The sequence below is a fragment of the Saccoglossus kowalevskii genome, chromosome 15, assembly GCF_978046115.1.
Source record: "Saccoglossus kowalevskii chromosome 15, keSacKowa6.1, whole genome shotgun sequence".
Classification (NCBI taxonomy): Eukaryota; Metazoa; Hemichordata; class Enteropneusta; family Harrimaniidae; genus Saccoglossus; species Saccoglossus kowalevskii.
The window spans coordinates 22,452,359-22,472,073 of NC_140655.1; the positions used below are offsets into that span (position 1 = coordinate 22,452,359).

The 19,715-nt window shown below is 34.5% G+C and overlaps 2 protein-coding genes across 6 annotated transcripts; both read right to left on the reverse strand.

The window, feature by feature from the left end:
• Positions 1-178: 178 nt before the first annotated feature.
• On the reverse strand, positions 179-8,226 carry LOC102806530 (putative cytidine deaminase). Its single transcript, XM_006819451.3, has 5 exons — positions 8,167-8,226; positions 5,676-5,783; positions 5,232-5,343; positions 4,217-4,274; positions 179-3,387 (listed from the first exon to the last, which is right to left on the reverse strand). Exons 1-5 carry the CDS (start codon positions 8,216-8,218, stop codon positions 3,262-3,264), a joined length of 456 nt encoding a protein of 151 aa, XP_006819514.2. The 5' UTR covers positions 8,219-8,226; the 3' UTR covers positions 179-3,261.
• A 1,891-nt stretch (positions 8,227-10,117) lies between these two features.
• LOC144356563 (uncharacterized) lies at positions 10,118-15,366 on the reverse strand. Of its 5 annotated transcripts, XM_078011281.2 has the most exons (7): positions 15,275-15,366; positions 13,591-13,658; positions 13,377-13,435; positions 13,032-13,063; positions 12,814-12,848; positions 11,764-12,055; positions 10,118-10,370 (listed from the first exon to the last, which is right to left on the reverse strand). In XM_078011281.2, exons 6-7 carry the CDS (start codon positions 12,043-12,045, stop codon positions 10,146-10,148), a joined length of 507 nt encoding a protein of 168 aa, XP_077867407.1. In that variant the 5' UTR covers positions 12,046-12,055; positions 12,814-12,848; positions 13,032-13,063; positions 13,377-13,435; positions 13,591-13,658; positions 15,275-15,366; the 3' UTR covers positions 10,118-10,145. The 5 variants fall into 5 exon arrangements, 4 of the variants coding, with proteins under 4 accessions (XP_077867407.1, XP_077867406.1, XP_085364479.1 ...); XM_078011280.2 differs by having other exon boundaries at positions 10,118-12,055; XR_014931711.1 differs by lacking the exons at positions 11,764-12,055; positions 12,814-12,848 and having other exon boundaries at positions 13,049-13,063.
• Positions 15,367-19,715: the final 4,349 nt, after the last annotated feature.

The following is a 19,715-nucleotide window of genomic DNA, read 5'->3' on the forward strand; positions in this document are numbered from 1 at the left end:
GTATGGATGAAGGAAGTAAGTACGGTGATCGTAACGACACATACATGTCAATGCAGTTATGCTGTATTCTTGTGATATTATACATCTTTCTCTTGCTTGCAGTACTAATTTTTGTGGGAGAAGGGAAGGTTCGGATCTTCTAAGTCACGGTAGTGAAAACTGAAACGGACACGTCATGTAAACTAGAACTCAATCTCGTTTATTCTTCAATAACATACATACATGTTAACTCGAGAACAACTGAAACGCAACTGCTCAAAACAAGCGCAAAAACATACAATGTTGCCATAGATTGCGCCGAGTAACAATTTTTAGGGCAGGAGACGTTCTCATTGCCAGATTACGAATATGGTGTATACTGTGACGTTCGAAACAAATATTGGTCGAATTAAAACTAGGTGTGCTAGTTTCTCATAGCATTACATGCAAAAAATGAAATATGAAGAAAACATGGTTATGAAGAAAGCTCCATAAATCAAATGAATCTCCCCACAATTTTATAGATAAATAGATATATAATTTATTTGACACAAAACTTTGTATCTACAATACATTGTCCATGTTCAAGAAACTTATCTATTAACAGCACAGCAACAACAAGAAAAAAGTTTTAGAAATAATTTAAAATGGAATGAATAAACTTGGCAAGGCCATTGGCAATGAAGCTATCTTTTGTTCCAAGCAATTGCTCAATACCTTGAGAGCTCGCTAATAGTGAAGTCATAACAGTGAATTTCTTTATTAAAAACAGCACGAGCTTTTGAAATTTCACTGTTGTTACAAGTGAACATAACATGAACTTCATCACCAATAGCCTGCTTGTCACAAAGAGATAAGAGATATTTTGCGCTGTGTGAAAGCATTTGATGACAGTATTTCGTTTTCATCACCCGCTTTATCGCTTCTGTGTCCAAAGTAAACTAAAGAAAATGTTTGAATACGACATCAATAATTTTGAGAGCGCTAACGTTTGTGATGCAGTTTTCCCCAAATAGGGAAACGTTTGAACGTTTGCTGATACAAATTTTAAGGATCGTTGAATAATGTTTAAAGCGTGGTGGTCGTCGCGCAGTGCGTGTTTGAATTTCATGTAAATAAACAATGTATTTTACACGCGTTGTATACGTAGTTTCAAAACGAACAGGACACGGTGCGACGACTGCCGCCATTTAATACTGGTAGATCTTAAAATTTCATACGAAGTTATATAAATAGAAAAAATGCAATCTTGAGATGATCAATTAAAGAGATGATGTCCTGCAATAAACTGTGAAACCAGACACTGCCATGTACCAAGGTTAGTCAAACCTATACCCCTAATAATGTAACTTGTATAGTTGCAGAAGAATCAATTGTTTGTCAAATTTAGGCGCAAAAATACATGTGGATACACACGACTCCCTGTAAAGTCACATCCTGATACTTTCTGGATGTGTGACCTTTAAGGGACCTGCAAATGGCCCTATGGAATTTAAAATAATGCAAGACACGAATGATCGCAGTAATGTTGTAAATATTTATTAAAATTCTGCATAAATTCGTACATCAAATTAATTTTTTTCAAATGTTAATATATTATTTACCGTACTCCACGTTAGCGCCCACCCCCACTTTTGCGCAATTTTTATATTCAGCAAAGCACCCAAATAGTGAAAGAAAACATGGCAGAATGTGCTTTTCATTGAGAGTTCACATACAATCCAATACAATCGACAATGGTGATAATGAAGATTTTGACTTTGACTGTGTTCCAACAATAATTTTAATCTCGTAAATTCAGGTGGTACATAATTAATATTGTACTAAAATGAGCATATTTTTTGTGACCATTTCTGTTTTTTCACGCAACTAATTTTGTAATTCTATTTTCCCTCAAAGACGTAATATCCCCCTCAATTTGTCACATGGTGAATTAAAGTTGTCAAATGCACACTTTTCCAGAGGTGGGTGCTCGGGTAAGCGCCCACCCCTAAAAAATAATGATTTTCTGAGTTGAGGACACTATGCGCTAACACAGTCCAGTACGGTAGATACTCATTTCAAATTAATTTGTTCAAAGCAATTGCAAGTCACCTACCACAAACGTTTTGTCACATACATTTTGCAAATGAAACCTATTTTTTTCCGATTTTTGTCAACAATTAAGTTCATTAGGTCCAAAATTAATAATATTGTAGAATAAAAAAATGTGACCTAAAAGTCAAACCAAGCAGAGGGGTGTTTTTTCTTCGTCATTCAACCTTTGATTAAAGTATTTTTACTGTGGTTATTGTATTAATCTGGGGCACGAAAAAAACTAAATTGGGATTAACTCATGATTAACACCGTCCCAATCCATCACTCTAATTGGAATGTATGCCTCATCCCACACTGATCATATTAATAAAGGGTGACCATATTCCCGATATATGTCACGGCCAATCCGTGGTCCCATTGTGATGTATATAACGTAAAGTACATTGTTTATTTGCATGATATTGTATATTCCACAGAGATTAAATATCGTGTGAAAAAAACAAATTGTATATTTTTTACCCATATGCATCATACAAGCAACATGCTAGCAGCGGCTCTATCATCTTCAATATTTTTCAGTTGAAACAACATAAAGGTAAAGTCTGGGCAAGCAACATAATGTTCAATTCATTTTTTATATCACTTTTCATTCTCTAAATATGGAAGTTTATATTAATGTGGAACAGTATTATGTTGTCCATGGTTCTCAAGCAGCGGGTTATGGGTAAAGTATGACATCATAGCTACTAAATTTTTCACAACAGTGGCCATGTCGTAATACCTTACCCATAATCCTTTGAATCACAATGGTGGACTACATAATAGACATGAAAAGTGATAGAAAAGAAATAGGAAATGCATTCTCCTAAATTTGTAGAGCTCTTTCATCTGGGACATTATGTTGCTTACCTGGACTTCGACTTTAATTTTAAAATTTTTTAAAAACATTAAAATAATTTTACAGTATTCGGTCTACTTTTCATCTATGTTTGTACCTGGAAGCTCATACTGTGCTAAAATGCTGGGAAGCTACATTTAAATTATGTTAAAACGGGAGGGTCGTCACATGTGCATGCACAGGAATTGAGTCCCAAGCAACGATAACAACACCCGCTAAAACGCAAAGGCTCATGGGAAGACGCTTGTTTGTAAACAATGACACACTATGGCCAACTTACGCATGCGCAGGTGATGACTCCCTCGCTTTAACATTTAGAATAAAACGCATGTTCTGCAACAGCGCCATCATACATTTATTTTCTCTTCATTCAAAAAATGTGTTGGTATCACTGTCTTCGGCAGTAGCTCATACGAAGACATTTTTTCGTACGTCTTATCTGGTTTGGTGAGATAAACGTCGTAATCTCCAAACTATAAAAAATAACAGTTATAATAATTAATATTTTAAGAAACAAGTGATTGTCAGTAAAACTGTGGACTGAAATAAAAAATATCAAATACATGTATAAACATTGTAACCTTTTTCCAGGAAAGTCTAATTAAGTATTAATTTGTTAAGGTAGAAGCCTAGTCCTAATTTTTGACAAAATTGGTCATAAATCACATAACAGTGTTCATTATTTTATTATGTACATTCATGAAGCTGATGGTACATGTCCTATGGTACAATTAAATAGCATTATTTTGTGCTTTTTGTGAAAATGTGTTCTAATATTTTTAGAACAATTCCATAGAACACAATGTTAAAAAGAAATTGCATTTTTTGACACTTTTTAAAACCCAGATTTTTTTAAATAATTCAGAAAAACAAAAAGCACTCCATCATTACCAATATATGATTTTTTCAGCCTATGTCATCAGGCTAAATTTTGAGATATTGCATAATATCTCTGCCATAGGTACCTGTGGTAAAATTTTTATACCACTGAAATACAACCATCAATTTCTCGCAAAAAAGGCTGGTGACCCCCAACTATATTCTTATATTGCCTTAGAGTACAGTTTATTGCAAAATAAATAAATTCTGGGTATTTTAATTTATGAGTAGGCTTCTACCTTAATGGGAAATGACATGTTAAAATATCATAGTATTTTACACATGTTGTGTATGTCACTATAAGTCCCACAGTGCGCGCTGCAACAACCACCACCTTTCAGTGTAAACTTGGTGAGGTTGCTGAGCAAGTTAGAGACAAATTATTGGGAACACAAATACAATGTTTCCATTTTATATACTCACCTCAACCATAAACTGTCTGCAAGCCCCACAAGGTGATATAACCTGATTCTTCAAATCACTAAAATAAAACAAAGGTATCAAACATAACTACTAACTAGCACCATCATTTTTCTCGCCAAAATTTTGTTGTAACATTTTTTTTGTACTTTTTTTCGAAACTTTTGTACAAAGTGAACTTTATTTCTCGTTGACTTGATCAAAATTTAGGTTTTATTTCGTGAAAAGTCTTGAAAGCTGATTTTGGTGCTTAAAGGGACATCAGCTGGAAATGTTTATTACCGGTAATTCAATTTAACACTGAGCCAAAATGACCAAATTAGTGCTAATACATGAGTTCACATCTGTTTTCATACAAAAAATAATCTGCTGGCTATTACTGTAAAATCTGTATTAGAAGCTGCGGCTTCTGCTAAAATGGTACAATGCAACAGAGGGAATGCGGCTTCTATTAGAGCTTCTACATATATGAGAAATGGTGAATTTTCGGGCCTCAATTGTTCAAAAAAAGAATAGGTGTGGCTTCTATCAGGGATGCGGTTCTAATACAGATTTTACGGTAACTGAAAGTTGTCATAAATCATAAAGAAATTCTGACTATTGATGGATTCCAATAAAAATAAATTGTATATTTCAGTATAGTTTTTCTTGATTAATAATACATATGCTTATGTTAATTACACAAGTGTTTCTATTGTCAAAAGTAGTCTTATTTAATGATTCAGAATACAGGAAATACAAATTCTTGTTTATATATTTTGAGTGAAAGTTTTAGGGATGCGCTTCTAATAGAGAAAACACGGTACTGAGAAAAAGCAATAGGAGTCAATAACCGTTGTCAAGGTTAATAAGGGGCAGTGGTTTACATATTTCTGTAATTTCTCTGTGGATTTTTTTCTCTTAAAGTTTTTTCAGTGCTGATTTTTTAATGGTCAGCCTCTTGAATTCAATGCTCAAACAAGATATAGGTTTATCCACCAGTTTCTACTTACTGTATTCCCACAGTGGGTATACCTACCTTGCAATGACCATTTTATCAAATTGCTGGTACCCTTCTGAGACAGCCTTCACCAATGTGGTTCTCTCGGCACATATTGACAGACCAAAGGACACATTCTCAACGTTACATCCTGAGATACAAAAACAACAAACCACGCATTCGTTAACACAACATTGTGGCCTTCAATATGTTGATCTCCACAGTTTCTTAAAACTTACAAAATCTAATTGTGCGTGACAAAGTCGTGCAAAGTATCGTCCATTACTTAAAGTGAGCTACTAGTATTTTGATACAAATTTGCATATTTTGTAGTGCTCAGGTAAAAAAAAACGTAAAAACTGTTTTGAATTAAAGGACCTCTTTTTTTAAAAATAAATATATTTTGCACTATATGTAACCACTATGTGTGGATGTGAAAAACACTTCCACTTTGAAGATTTGAGTGATGTGTCAATTGCTTACCTGTAAAAATCTTCCCATCTTTAGTAATCAGAGCACAACCAACTCTGAAGTTGCTGTAAGGACTATAAGCCTTCTCCTTAGCCTTGTGGCTCAGTTCAATCAATTCCACTAAATTACAAGAATTATAAACACGTAAATGGTAATCTATTATTTTCAAATTCAGTGCGTTGATCTAATAGGTGATTTTCCGTTCAACTGCGAGATCTCGCGAGATGCATGAAAGACGCGCGTCGAACGTCTGCCGCAAAAATCGAACGATTTGATTTTCAACTCTAATTTCTTTATTTCGTAGCTTACATCGACAGGCCGATCTTCGACAGAGGAATATTGCTTCCGAATACCCTCACTTAATCGAAATTGTCTATCATCAAATGTGGACAGCACATTATTAAGCATGGAAATGCCCCCAAAATATTTTCGCGTTTATCGAATCCCACGCGATGTTTGACGCCACTACGACGCTATGACCTTTGTTTGTCCTGTTTTTACGTTCGATTTCACGCATAACGCGTGATTCTCGCAGTGAACGGAAAATTAGTTTCATAATAATCTTCAGTGTTCTCTCTAGAAAAATTGCATACAATATTGACTAATTTACATAACAATAGAATACGTTGATGCTACTATTGTATCCATTGTTATTCTAAATTGGTTCATTCAAAATTTAACAGTTGGGAACCCCTACTCTATAATGCCCTGGGAAGAACCCTAACCTTATTTATACAACATTTTTTTTTTTTGCTTGTTAGTAATAATTTAATGAGGGACTATAGCTCAAAATGTGAATACTATATTTGCATTCAGTGATGGGATTCAACATTTGTTGTGCACTATAGCCTTTCTGCATCCAATGTACACAAAAAGAACCCTAAACACATCGATGTAATAGAAAATTTGAACGTTTGAATGAGTGCTGATATGTGTTTTGAATAAGGGCTTTTTAGTTAGAAGTTATTACATTAGTATTTATATATTTACTGTTAAATTCTTTATTCTCGTTTGGAATTTATTTTTGCTTTTTTCGCTGAAGGGCTGATTCAGTTAAAATAAAATCCAGCGAATATACTTTTTTTCTTATATTTTACATACACCTCATCAGCAATCAGTGGAAATAAAATACAAAAGTCCCAAAAAGTCAATTAAGCGACAATTTAGTCCAACTAAAATAAAGTATTTTACAGTAGCAGTAGCAGTAGTATTCATTTTTATAGTGTTTATGAGAGATCGTATTTCCCGACAAGTGAAAATACCAAGACACAAGTAAAATGGATTGATATCGTGGGTTGTTGTGTAAGTCTTTTTATCATACATGATTTCATCATCTATATGGTGTACGTGCTGTGCGGCACTATAGATGATTTATGTTATATCCTTTGGAACTTTATGTAACGCGACCTTTGAATGACACACAGTTACGCACACACACTCTTGATCAAAGTTCGGCAAACACTTCATTGTTGATAGGGTAATCGTGATATTGCATAAGCTCAATTTAAAACTTTTGTTTATCATGACTGCTTGTGGGGGTTTAGTAAATTATTGTCATGATTTAAAAAAAGCGTTAAATTGGTCAGAAACAACAACAGAAACAACTGCTAACTTAAGAGTAGAGGCCAAGAAAAGACCATTTTAATGATTTTTACTAACAAAAACATCAGTGATACACACCTTTATATAACTTGGATTGTTTAGATAGTAGTTGCAATTTAATCATGTGATGTGAATAATTATATAAAAAAACAAATCAACTTGAATAAAATGGTCTTTTCTTGGCCTCTACTATCACTAGTATATATTTCTTTTAATCTAAATATTGTATTATTTATTTTGGTATTTTTTGGTTTTACTACTACACGGTAAATCACACAAGGACATACAGATTTACAGGTCGTCACGCAGCGAGTGTTCGAATTTCATGTAAACAAACATATTTTCACTCCTTGTGTACGTCGCTATGAATTCTGTATCGAACAGACGCGACGCAACGACCACCGTCATTTGTGTTGCCGATGTGAACGAGAACCACTAAAAATGGTGGAAAATGCAACATAGAAGGTGGGGTTCGGGTAGTAAAGTTCAATATCAACGCAAGAGATTTCCAAGCAGGATTTACATTTCACCAGGAAGCCCACAAAATGCGCTAATACTTGGAATATAGGAACTGCGGGTCATCAGGGAAACTCGGTGAATAGTTTAAAGGGACTGTGTCAAATACTGAATGTATCTATACTATTGTAAGTGGTATGGTCGTACTTCAATGAACGTGTGCGAATTAATCTGGCGAGAGATGTTTATATGGTGCGCTGATACATGAATTACCACCATAGTCAACAATGCTCTCCACCGGTGGCGATCCACCATCCAAACAGTACAGTCACTATCGACGTTGAAACGTAAAATTGAGAGGATGTGCTTATCATTTAAACCACGAAACAAAATAATACTCTGTACAGGAATAAATAATCAGAGGACAACACAAATCGTAACTTACCTAAAGTCGCCATTTGATCCCTGACCTTGGTCACATGACGACTTACTAACATGACATAACATTACACAGCAGGGATAGGAGTGTGCTTATTATTACTGTAAGGCCAGACTTTTTTTATTCCTTGTTTGTCGTGTTTTATAAAGCAATTTTTTTGAGGAGGGCGGGGAAAAATTTTTTTTTTTTTTTTTCCCATTAGATTTGTGTGATTCTCAAAGAATTGTAAGTGAGATCATTGATCGGAGAGAAGAAATGAAATAAAATTTTATTCCATGTATAATCTTGTTTCTCATCTGCGCAAGACTTCGGTAATTTGATCATGATACTCCCACGAAAATGCAACTTGGAGTTGTTATGCGGCGGGCGGTAAAAAATGAAGATGAAAATAATATTTTTTTAGCATTTTTTTGTGCTTACAAGTCGGCGGACGCGAGAAATTACGCTGAAATAAAATTATAGTTAAAGAGGATAGCTGGTACAGATCACAGGAAATAAAAACAGCATTTTACATTTTCACAGGAAATAAAATGAAAGTTCCATTTACAGTAAAATATAGGTTTTTACACTTTACAGATAAAGCAAATTCCTAAATAGATTTTACATTTTTATAATATTTTCGAAAATGTGTGTGTGGAAACTGTGTCAGAATTACATCGTTTAATTTGAAAAATGCTTTATACGCTTAAAAAAAATTATCTCCACAAATTACAGACGAATAAAATAGCTGATTACATTTTACACCTTGCCCATGTCTATGAATTTACATTTTTTTTATTTATTTAAATTAAATTCTTACGAAAATAAAAACAATTGATTACAGCTTACGAAAGTACCCCTTGCCGACCCTCTATAAATAAGTATGTGTGGGCAAAAACCAATCAAAGAACAGAAGTACCTGAATAACAATAATAATAGAAGTGTAGGTCACTTTAATCGTCTTCTCTTTTAGTTTCTGACGAGTACATATGATATAGTTGGACCTCAGGCGCCCATCTGTAGTTTTTGTGTTTGTTGAAAAGCTTGTGAATAAGCCTCTCAGTGAAATCTGCACTAATTTTCTTTGTAGTGAATGCTTTGCTTATCTTTATTAATAGACTGTTGACAGGCCTCGGGGAAAATCAGCGAAGGCCTGAATACTGTTAATGCTTGTAAACGCCCTCACACGACATTACATGGTTTTTCACAGAAAATGATTGACAGCTCATGCATGTACAGTCCTCGGGGCCTAGGCTTTGCTAAATTGTCTGCGGCTATTCTTGTAAATACTTTTGGCATTTGCTGATTTAGTACGAGTATACTAACAAATAAGTCTAACAATAGTTGAATACACATAATTAGTTTTGGGTTGAAATCTATGCATGATAATTGCTTAATTTGGTTAGTGATAATCTATAGACATGATTTGTTTATTGTTAACGTTATTTATATTTATCAATCTTATTTTGCATGAAGTCAGATTAAAGTTGATACCATTTAATTTCACTATTTTAATCAATTTCAGTGGGTTTAAATTTACAAACTTGGCAGATGTCTTCACAGTATTTAGTTATTCAAGCATATTGAACAGTTTGCTCTAAATGTTGCTTCATTTAAATCATTTTAGGCAGTGTACTGTGCATATTATTTAATAATTTAACAGATTTAGTACTACCGGTAAGTAGCCATTTCAAACAAATTTGATCAAAATGCAATTTTTAAATTAAATTTTGACCAACAAATGAATGGGCACAAACTCATTGTTTTTGGACAGGGCAGGAGTTAAAAAGTAGCCATTTCAAACAAATTTGATCAAAATGCAATTTTTAAATTAAATTTTGACCAACAAATGAATGGGCACAAACTCATTGTTTTTGGACAGGAGAGGAGTTAAAAATGATACTGGAAGGGTTGATTTTCCAAACTGTAGTGCACCCACACACTCACGCGCCACATGTACATCATTAAAAAATCATCATTAAAACATCAAACATATTTATTTGTAATTAAACATTAGTTAACACAATACTACCCGGTACATTAAACTTAACCTGCAACCTGGCAAAGCTCAAATTTTTTTTTTCATCTGTAATCACATCATGGTGCATAGACGGTATAGTATCTATCCTTGGTACCCATACCATCATGGCATCCTTATACTTTCTGTTGCCATATTCTTCTACACATCCAACTGTCGTGTGTTTGGTTCCCTGACCGGGCAGACATGGTATCTTCAAGTACAAACAATTAGAAAATCATTTTTAAGGTCAATGCATTGTCACGCTGTCAAATATGTTTTTAAATATATGTAGTTTATTAACTGGGATCTCACCACACTGGTCAGCAGTGGGTTATATGTTAAAGTTGGCCTAAATCAAAGTATGTTGGCTGTAGATTTTGGAAGTGAAGTAACTTACCCTTTTTGACAAAATTTTCAATACTACCTTAAGATGTTGTTATGATCTATGTGAAGATCATAAATAATATAACAGGCACGATAGTAAGCCATTTTTATCATGTAGAATATCAATGTATGTATTTTATAACAATAATTTATAATTCACAGTATCATATTGGATGTATTGAACAAAGAGATGAAAGGCAAACACACTATCAAGTGCAGGATAGCTTCTGAATCAAATATGGCATCGTTAATTATAAAATGAAATGTAAAAGAATGCATGTAATCAAATTATAAGTAATTAAAAGTCTTTAAATAATTGGGTGATCAGGCAAAAGAACTGGTTTAAACCAGGGGAAACACCGTGATCAGTTTCCATTAACAAATAACAGATTACATTACTTCTATCACCTGGTTTCAATGGCACAAAACCCTGGATACAGACACCACATGCCAATAAATGCATAACTAACTAGACACATTTAAATACACTCATGACAAATAAATGCTAAATCTAGTTCCAGAGCCCTTGTATCATGAGTGAGTGGAATGCATGATACGTGCATCTACCCATGGCAACCTCCTTCATCTTGTTGACACTGAACCCAAGTTTGTTCTTCACTGTCCTCCCAAGACTGTAGGCAGATGGTACACAACACATCGTCATCCTCTTCCATCACTTGGTTTTTACGCTTAATTTTTTGCAAGCCGATCTGATCACACTCTGCTATTTTTGCTCGTTTCAAACATTGCTTTTTTTTCTTCTCCAACTCTCGCTGTCTTTTTTTTTCTGCTCAATCCTGTTCCTTCTTTTCTGCATATTTTCTCGTCATCTGTTTTTGGCCTGCGCGTTCTTTAACCTGCGGATGTTTGCTAGCCACATCTCTATGAAACTGAAGGTGTTCTTCCTGATGATTCATTAGGGCTGTGGATCCATTAACAAAATTGGGGCATCTTGATTTTTTTTTCTTGGGTGTATTGTTTTTTCTAGCTCTAGGAGGGGGATATGTGAGAATACTGGGGAGACAAGATTTGTGTGTTGTTGATATGTGTGACTGCTGTGGTAATGAGTGTTCCTGTGATGTTGATGGCTGGGGTGGTGTTGTTAATGGCTGTTGTTTTCCTGTGTTGATCGTCTTCACTCGAGGATTGCGCTTGATGAATTGCCGGTACCATTTGTTGCCGGGTAGATTTGGTGGGTCAATCTTAATAAGAGGAGTTACCTTTTTATTAGTGTCGAGGATCTTCTTAACTGTGTACAGAAGTTGTTTCTTTGTCACTCCAAAACCTCTTTCTGCCATTCCAATAATCCAGTCAGCAACCTGAGTCTCTTCTTCTGTAGTAAGAAAAGGGGGTGGTCCACTGCGCCTGCCAAACTGTGTTCTTCCGGAAACACGGTCTCCAAGTGTGGATCTCTTTATTTCCCATTTTGCTGCTGCCTTCCTGATCGACATCTTCTTTTCGCTCACATCAATGAAGGCACTCTCTAATGCAGATCTAGACATTTTTGAATTACTGTGGAATAACAATCAAAATTATAGTTTAGAATTACAAGTCCGATATCAGGAATTGTGTTAATTCAATATACACTCATAACCTTTTTGCTGGGTTTAGTTAAAATTGAAGAAAAAACACAGCAAAGTAAACATAGAAAAAAGGTGAGTTACATCAAAACCAGAAACTAATCTTTTTACAGTCCAACCTGTGTGAGTGACCACCTCTATATAAAGACCACCTGCCTATAGTGATCACACTTGGGCAGTCCCAAGGTATAACATATGGGGAACCTGTGTAAAAAGACCACCTGTCTGATCATGTGACCACCTTTTAACAATTTAACTTTGTTTAGAACCAAAATAACATTTCACATTCCTTGTTTGTACATATATTTTTAATTTTCACAAGCCAAATTTATTTTATTTTAATTTTGATGACTCATATAAACATGTCTTTGTTGCACTCATACTATTTCGTTATGTTTTTTGAAAATATCATGTCAAATGTACGAGTTGCACATTCATAAAAGAAACAAACCAACCTCCATATAAAGACCACCTGTCTATAAAGGACATCTTGATGAAGTCCCTATGGGTGGTCACTATACACAGGTTTGACTGTATTGCCTAAAGAGTGACCCTCACTGTATAATAATAGGGTTACCACAAGAATGGCGCAAAGTATTGAGTGTTAGTTGATACATTTGCTGTACTGCCTTAATGAATATTTTCTGGTATTCTCATGATAATCTCATAATATCAAATAACAATTCTCACCTGGTAAAACACTTGAAAATACTCGATTAAAAATACTGAAAACAATAAAAACAGTTTGCTTATGTAATTATAATCCGGAAGATGTGGGTGAAAAATTGTTTTGTAAAGATATCAGTGGGCTTTTTTGAAAGAGTACAGCAACAAATTTGTAATAGTATTAGAAAAAAATAGTGAAATTTTGATTTGAACTAAAAATTACGACGGACAAAACTACTCACCTGATAAAAAAACTTACTTGATAAATAAGGTACTGAAAAACAATGAAAAGGTAAATTAGCTTATTTAATTACAATGAGATTTTGATTTCAATTTATAATACAAATGAACAAACAGAAATTCTCATCTGAATAAAAAGGCTTCAGAATACTTTATAAAAAAAAGAGAAAAAAATTTGAAATCAATAAAAAAATTGTTATTCGTTTACGGGATTATAATAGGGGGGGGGTGTTGGAAATAAGACAATAAATTTTGTGCTCAGACATCTACAACAGTTTCCATAGCAACAAATAAAATGTAATAGAATTAGAAAAAAAATTATAATTCTGACAAACAGAAATTCTCACCTGAATAAAAAGGCTTCAGAATACTTGATAAATCTAAAACTTTAAAAACGAGAAAAAATCTGAAATCAATAAAAAAAACTGTTATTAGTTTGTGGGATTATAATTTTGTGTTCAGATATCATTGGGTTTTGTGAAAGGCAACATCAGTTTCCATAGCAACATAAGGTAATAGTATAGGAGAAAAGTTATAATTCTGACAAATAGAAATTCTCACCTGAATAAAAGGCTTCAGAATACTTATAAAAAAACTTGCAAAAAATAGGTGTGTGGATAATAAAATTTCTGAAAAACAAAAACAAAATAATTAACGTTTGTCTGTCAGTAAATTCTAGATATGGAATGATAAATGCTCATAAACTTCCTGTCAGTATAGTAAAAGATGAACTTCCTGTCTCTAAAACAATGACAATCATGATTAGGGACGACGTCAAAAGATCGATGTTGAATAAAAAACTTAATTCCTTTAGTTTTTTTCAAACCCCACCCTCCCCAACCCCCACTGAAACTTCATTGATAAATATTGGTCATGGCGTCAGACTACATTCACCATTAAATACAAATTTATAATCTGACAGTAGTATGGCATAGCAGTTGGTTGTCGGGTGGGTGTAAAAAAATGCACCTCATTTGACGCACATATTCACACTAGGACCAAACCATTTTCTCGTCTTGGATGTGTTTTTTTCATTTTCTGTTATTTCTGTCCATGATTGGATAGAAAAAAAAACGAACTACAAATACTCCAAGATTTTTTTGACTTCATTAAAAAATAAAATTATTTTTGTAGGATGGAAACTTTTTGAGGTCAAAAACCCCCCACCCCCAAACTAAAGCAAATAAGTTTTTATCCGACATCGATCTTTTGACGTCGTCCCTTAGCAATGAAACAGTGTTTAGACATCAAGGATGATACACTTCCTGTCTCTAAAACAATGACAATCATGATTAGCGATGAAACATTGTTTAGACAACATCGATGATACACTTCCTGTCTCTAAAACAATGACAATCATGATTAGCGATGAAACATTGTTTAGACAACATCGATGATACACTTCCTGTCTCTAAAACAATGACAATCATGATTAGCGATGAAACACTGTTTAGACATCAAGGATGATACACTTCCTGTCTCTAAAACAATGACAATCATGATTAGCGATGAAACACTGTTTAGACATCAAGGGTGGTGAATTTTCTGTCTCTAAAACAATGACAATACTGATGGTAACATTCCACTCATTAATTTCCAAAAGATGAGACCATTTTACATTAACAGACCTTCATATAATTTTGGTCACATCAACAGGTAGGAACTGTTTTGACACCAAATTATTGAATTTGAAACTTTTTACTTTGCTTGATTACCGTGATTTCATCACATTCTAAGTCTAGCCTCTCAATTGCACAGCTTGAAATGCTAAGAAAATTTATAGATAAAGAAAAGAAAGCAACAAATAAAATTGTCTAACACATACTAATGTAAATATTACTAAATTCATTTTCAGATATTTATAAATTTGAAAAAAAAATCTTAGTTTACCAAATTTACCAAAGACAGAAAGACATAGCAAGTAATAACGAAATGTGGCTTGACTTAATTATCCGAGAAAAAATGCGATAAAAGTAACTAAATTACAAAGATCTCAAACAACTAACAATTATGTAATCTGTCCGACCAACTGGACAATGACATCGATGCCACAAAGTTTCATAAAAAGTTGCTAAAGTGCATTGCATTTGTTGTTTTGTTGCGTCATGAAGTGTATGATGAACACGTAAACTAAATATTGTCAATGCAAAAATCATCAAAACGTTACCGTATGTTTTCTCGCACGAACTGAAACTTGGATTTCAGATTTAGCGACCTTGAAAAGTGTGACTATGAAAAATCTTACCTAGTTAGAAAGCTCGCTCAGTATAGTAGAAGTCCGTCTAAATAGCAACTGAAACCGATCAGCCTCTTCCCCCAGAATGCCGTAGTGTGTGTCATGTGACTATGGGTCACCTGATTTTAAAATAAGAACGCAAGCAAGCGAGACCGTCCGATAACTGGGGCTGTTTGATAATTGGGCCAGGGAGTGGTTTAGCTGGAGAACCATTAGCGCTCAGAGAACAATAAAAAGATATGACATTAGCGTGAACGGCTGGCTGTACCACAGTCAGTTGGCGTACATGTGATAATAAAATAAATGCGGTCAATTTGAACACATTTCACTACTGTAAATCATGTTTAAAGCGCAGTGGTCGTCGCGCAGCGCGTGTTCGAATTGCATGTAAATAAACAATGTTTCTTACACGCGTTGTATACGTCGCTATGAGTCCCATATCGAACAGGACGCGGCACGACGGCTGCCGCCCTTTTAATAGCTACATGCCATTTTAGCGAATTTGACTCCATGCATGAATTAACTGAATCTTAATTTAGCTAAAGTGCCAACAATTTCATTGTGAGAATATACTTTATTTTAAATTAGTGACATTTTGAATTAGCGAAATTACAGATTAGCTAAATTGGCTGTACCACAGTCAGTTGGCGTAAACATGATAATAAAATAAATGCGGACAATTTGCCGACATTTTACTATATGGGGCAGCCATCTTGAATACGACTTGTACGTGCACGCCAGTTGACTGGGGTATACGATGTGAAATCAACATTACAGCTGTAATATAACAAAATAAATTCAAGACGTCTCTCTGTAAACCGGTTCGTGAACAGACCGTATTTTTTTCTATGATTCAGATATTAAATTACACACAAACAAATTATTAAATCTTTATTGCTGGATATGCAGTAGAAAAGTTCGTACATCCCATATTTAGAAAATATAAATGATGTATGTAGCAGCATGGATAGCAGACAATGCCTGAGAACACGAGAAGCGAGTGTGGTCAAGCAGTTGATCCACTAAAAATAGAACCTGACGTACACATAGAAAACGTCGAGCTGATTTCTAGACGTTTCGCACTCGGTCGCTTTTGGCCCTGGTAAATAATGTCTTCACTGCCCTGGTTTTGGAAGTTACTACACTGGTATAAATGATATTCAAAGTACTGTTTAGATCATGGAAGGTACTAATCTTCCATGTTTAGATCTAGTATAATATATGAAATGTACAACAACATATATATTGCCTTATTCTTCATATTTTTCCTTTCTTTTGTAGGACATTTTTCAGAGTTCATGGAAAGAATGCAACAAATTAACACTTAAATTTAGCACAATGCAACGGCCCCTTCCTCTCGAGCGGCTCGGTGTTCAAAGACATACAACAATTGAAATGGTTAACTGATTTTTTTATTAGGCAACATCTGCTGCCCAATAACAGTTCATTGTTTGTAATTTAAAACACGTGAACTCAATCATCCATTCTTGCTGGCATCTTGAGTGACACAAAACTAATTCGCCAAGTAGGGAAACGCATTCCAACAACTTACGCAAAGAAAAAAAAACACGCTAAAACTATTACTGTGAAACCGTTTATTTTCACTGGCATAATTCAATTACTTTTAACACATTATTGAGGGTATTAAGTTCACAAACGTTAATTTGGCGAATGAACCGACTACCAGTCCACATAAATTGCTACATTGAAACATTCTGACTAACGTTCTTAATTTATTCGCGGCAACTCATCAAGGAAACACATTCCAACAAACCACAAATATGCTACACTGATATTGTTTAAATAAAAAAAAAAAAGCTGTCTGATTGTTAATATGACGACTAAGATCATTTCGAATTATATTTATCCGCAACAGTGACGTCGAAATTACGATTGCTGTGATTGGCTGGACAGGTTTCCGCCATTTTGAATTTCTAAATGTTGTTTAATTATGTATAAATTAAGCGTAAACAACATACATGGTAATCCATAATGAGTGTATGGTAAATTCTATATTGCTTAAGGGTAGTTTTCACAATATCCTAAATTATTAAATTAAATTATTTCTTGTGACTGTTTGATGTGTATTTTGATAAATTTTCAATTCAAAATTGACTGCCAAGGTAAGATTTAACACTATGGGGTAATCAGAAAAAATGTTTTCATGGCAACAAGTTCGAATGCATCTTATTTTTATTTATTGTTTTGCTCTTTGTTTTTGTTCAGCAAAATATAAAGAATTTGCAGTGTTTCTAAATTGTGAGTTAGATACGAGCATCATTAATATTCGTTGCTCATTGTGTTATAACTAGAGTTTATGTTCGTCATTTTAACTCCGTCTACAGTAGAAAAAACAACAACACTGATATGTATCACCATGCAATCAAAAACAAAATTACAAAGATCCAGTTTAATTGTTTTTTTTTACTGATACTCCAATAAAACTGTTCTGTCTGCCAACGTAAACTGCTACATTCTTGTTCGTCTGCTAAATCTTCGGACTTTCGAGTTCCCAATGGCTGCTTATTTGCATAATCATTTAAAGGTTTGAGCGCGTGCGGGCGCGTTGCGAGTAGTTTTGTTTTTGAACACAGTATGACATTTCTTTGGGTACGCAGGAAATGTCATATTAAACATGGTCATACATGATTCCTAGAGGGCGGTCCCCGCATACCGCGGTGGCTCGTGAGTAATTGGGCAGAGTTTCGCCAGTCTACGCGTTGCGGGACGCGTTGCCACGTAGCATTTAGCAGCTTTGTGTTCTACACTCCTTTCATTCAGTTTTATTTCCAAGGTAGCTATTAAGCAGAGTATTTTCGAAGTTTAAATAACAGCATTATTTGTTTATTGCAGTAAGCATACTCGTAGATGCATAACTTTAAAACCCGCCACCATCCCTCAGGTGCATTCGAGCATGTGACGGGTACAGATTTCCAGAGGTTTTTAGTCCCGTCATTATTCGTGTTTTATTTATGTTTTTTTTTTTTTCTGCACGGCTTATGTGCCGCTTACAGGGATCGCAGTTTTTACTATTCTATGTACGATCGTTACGAGTTTTCAAATTCTTTTATCTACTATATATAGTTACTCCACAGATTTGTTAATACTAGTAAATCTTGAGATCCGTGTGCTCATGGCAACGGCATTACACTCTTATTACCAGTGTGTGCGTGGTGTTATGGTGTGCCAGTGTAGCAAAGTGTAAGCAATGTGTTTTTGAATTATGTGTGCATGTCATATATTTATTTGATTTGCTACAATGTATATGTACACACTGTTCTCTGTAAATTTTCTACTGTAATAAATACATTGCTGATATCCTCAGGTTCGCGTTTGCGGCTATCGTCAGTGCCGTTGTAAATACAAATGAAAACATAGCCATTCATAGGTGGAAAGTCACAGTAGGTAACGTCTGTACTTTGAAGTCGGGGATACTTGGCAGATTGTTTTTTTTTTTTTTTTTTGAATGTCTGAATCCATTATAATCTGTGTCGTCATTTGATCTCTGACCCTAGTCACACGAATGTAAATGTGACCTATATATCTGCATGACCTATATATCATCATGACCCGGAGGTGTATTAAGTAGTGTATTATTAGCTTCACCAAAGTGTACGAAAAGTGCCAAGGCAGCTATTTTAATATCAAATTCATAGTCACCATCAACTTGGAAAACTTAGACATTTTTCAATATGTAGTACATTTAGCCAAAATAAAACAAATCGCAGTAATTCCAAAACTTCTGAACCAGTTCGCGCGAGATCCTGTTCGAAATTGTGATGTTGATGCATGTTGAACCGGATCATGGAACAAAAGCATGTGCATGTCCGATAAGATGCATTTGTGCAGGCGAGTAGTTTCAACTCGAACTGAACGGTGCAGGCAAAGAGGCGGCTGTACGAAATTCTGCATTGAGGGGGAGGGGGATATTCTCAGTGGACGGACGTTTCGGCCAAGAGTTTCGACCATGGCGGACGTTTCGGCCCAAGTAGAGGTCAATGGTAAGATGATCTTAGAAACGTAATAGACTATATATTTAATATTTCTGTAAACAACTGTATGACGACATCACTTAATAAACTATTGTATTAAATATTCCTAGTAGCATTTTTGAACAATGTTTTTAAATAGTTTTATTACTTTCTAGTATGAAAAATGACCGGGGGATAAATATTTTAGTTCTCTTAAATTAGAACTTCAATTCTAAACACATCACACATACTAGTATACAGGTAATGCAATTATCAGGTATAACTAAATCATATGACACTTAAATACATGTACTTGTATTTGTACTTAAATTAAAACCAAGTAAATATATACAATTAAAAAAAACTATGGATATATAAATGCTCATGTAAAATGGCACTTCACTCAATGTGTCTCGTCTACTGGCCAAAAAATCATTATTTTCCCCTCCAGAATAAACCGAATATTTTAAACAAACATA

Coding starts and splice junctions, on each gene's coding strand:
- LOC102806530 (XM_006819451.3), bottom strand. CDS start 8,218: ATGTTAGTAAGTCGTCATGTGACCAAGGTCAGGGATCAAATGGCGACT. Junction 5,784..8,166: donor GGATCAAATGGCGACTTTAG/GTAAGTTACGAT, acceptor CTTGTAATTTAG/TGGAATTGATTGAACTGAGC. Junction 4,275..5,231: donor GATAAAATGGTCATTGCAAG/GTAGGTATACCC, acceptor GTTTTATTTTAG/TGATTTGAAGAATCAGGTTA.
- LOC144356563 (XM_078011280.2), bottom strand. CDS start 12,045: ATGTCTAGATCTGCATTAGAGAGTGCCTTCATTGATGTGAGCGAAAAG.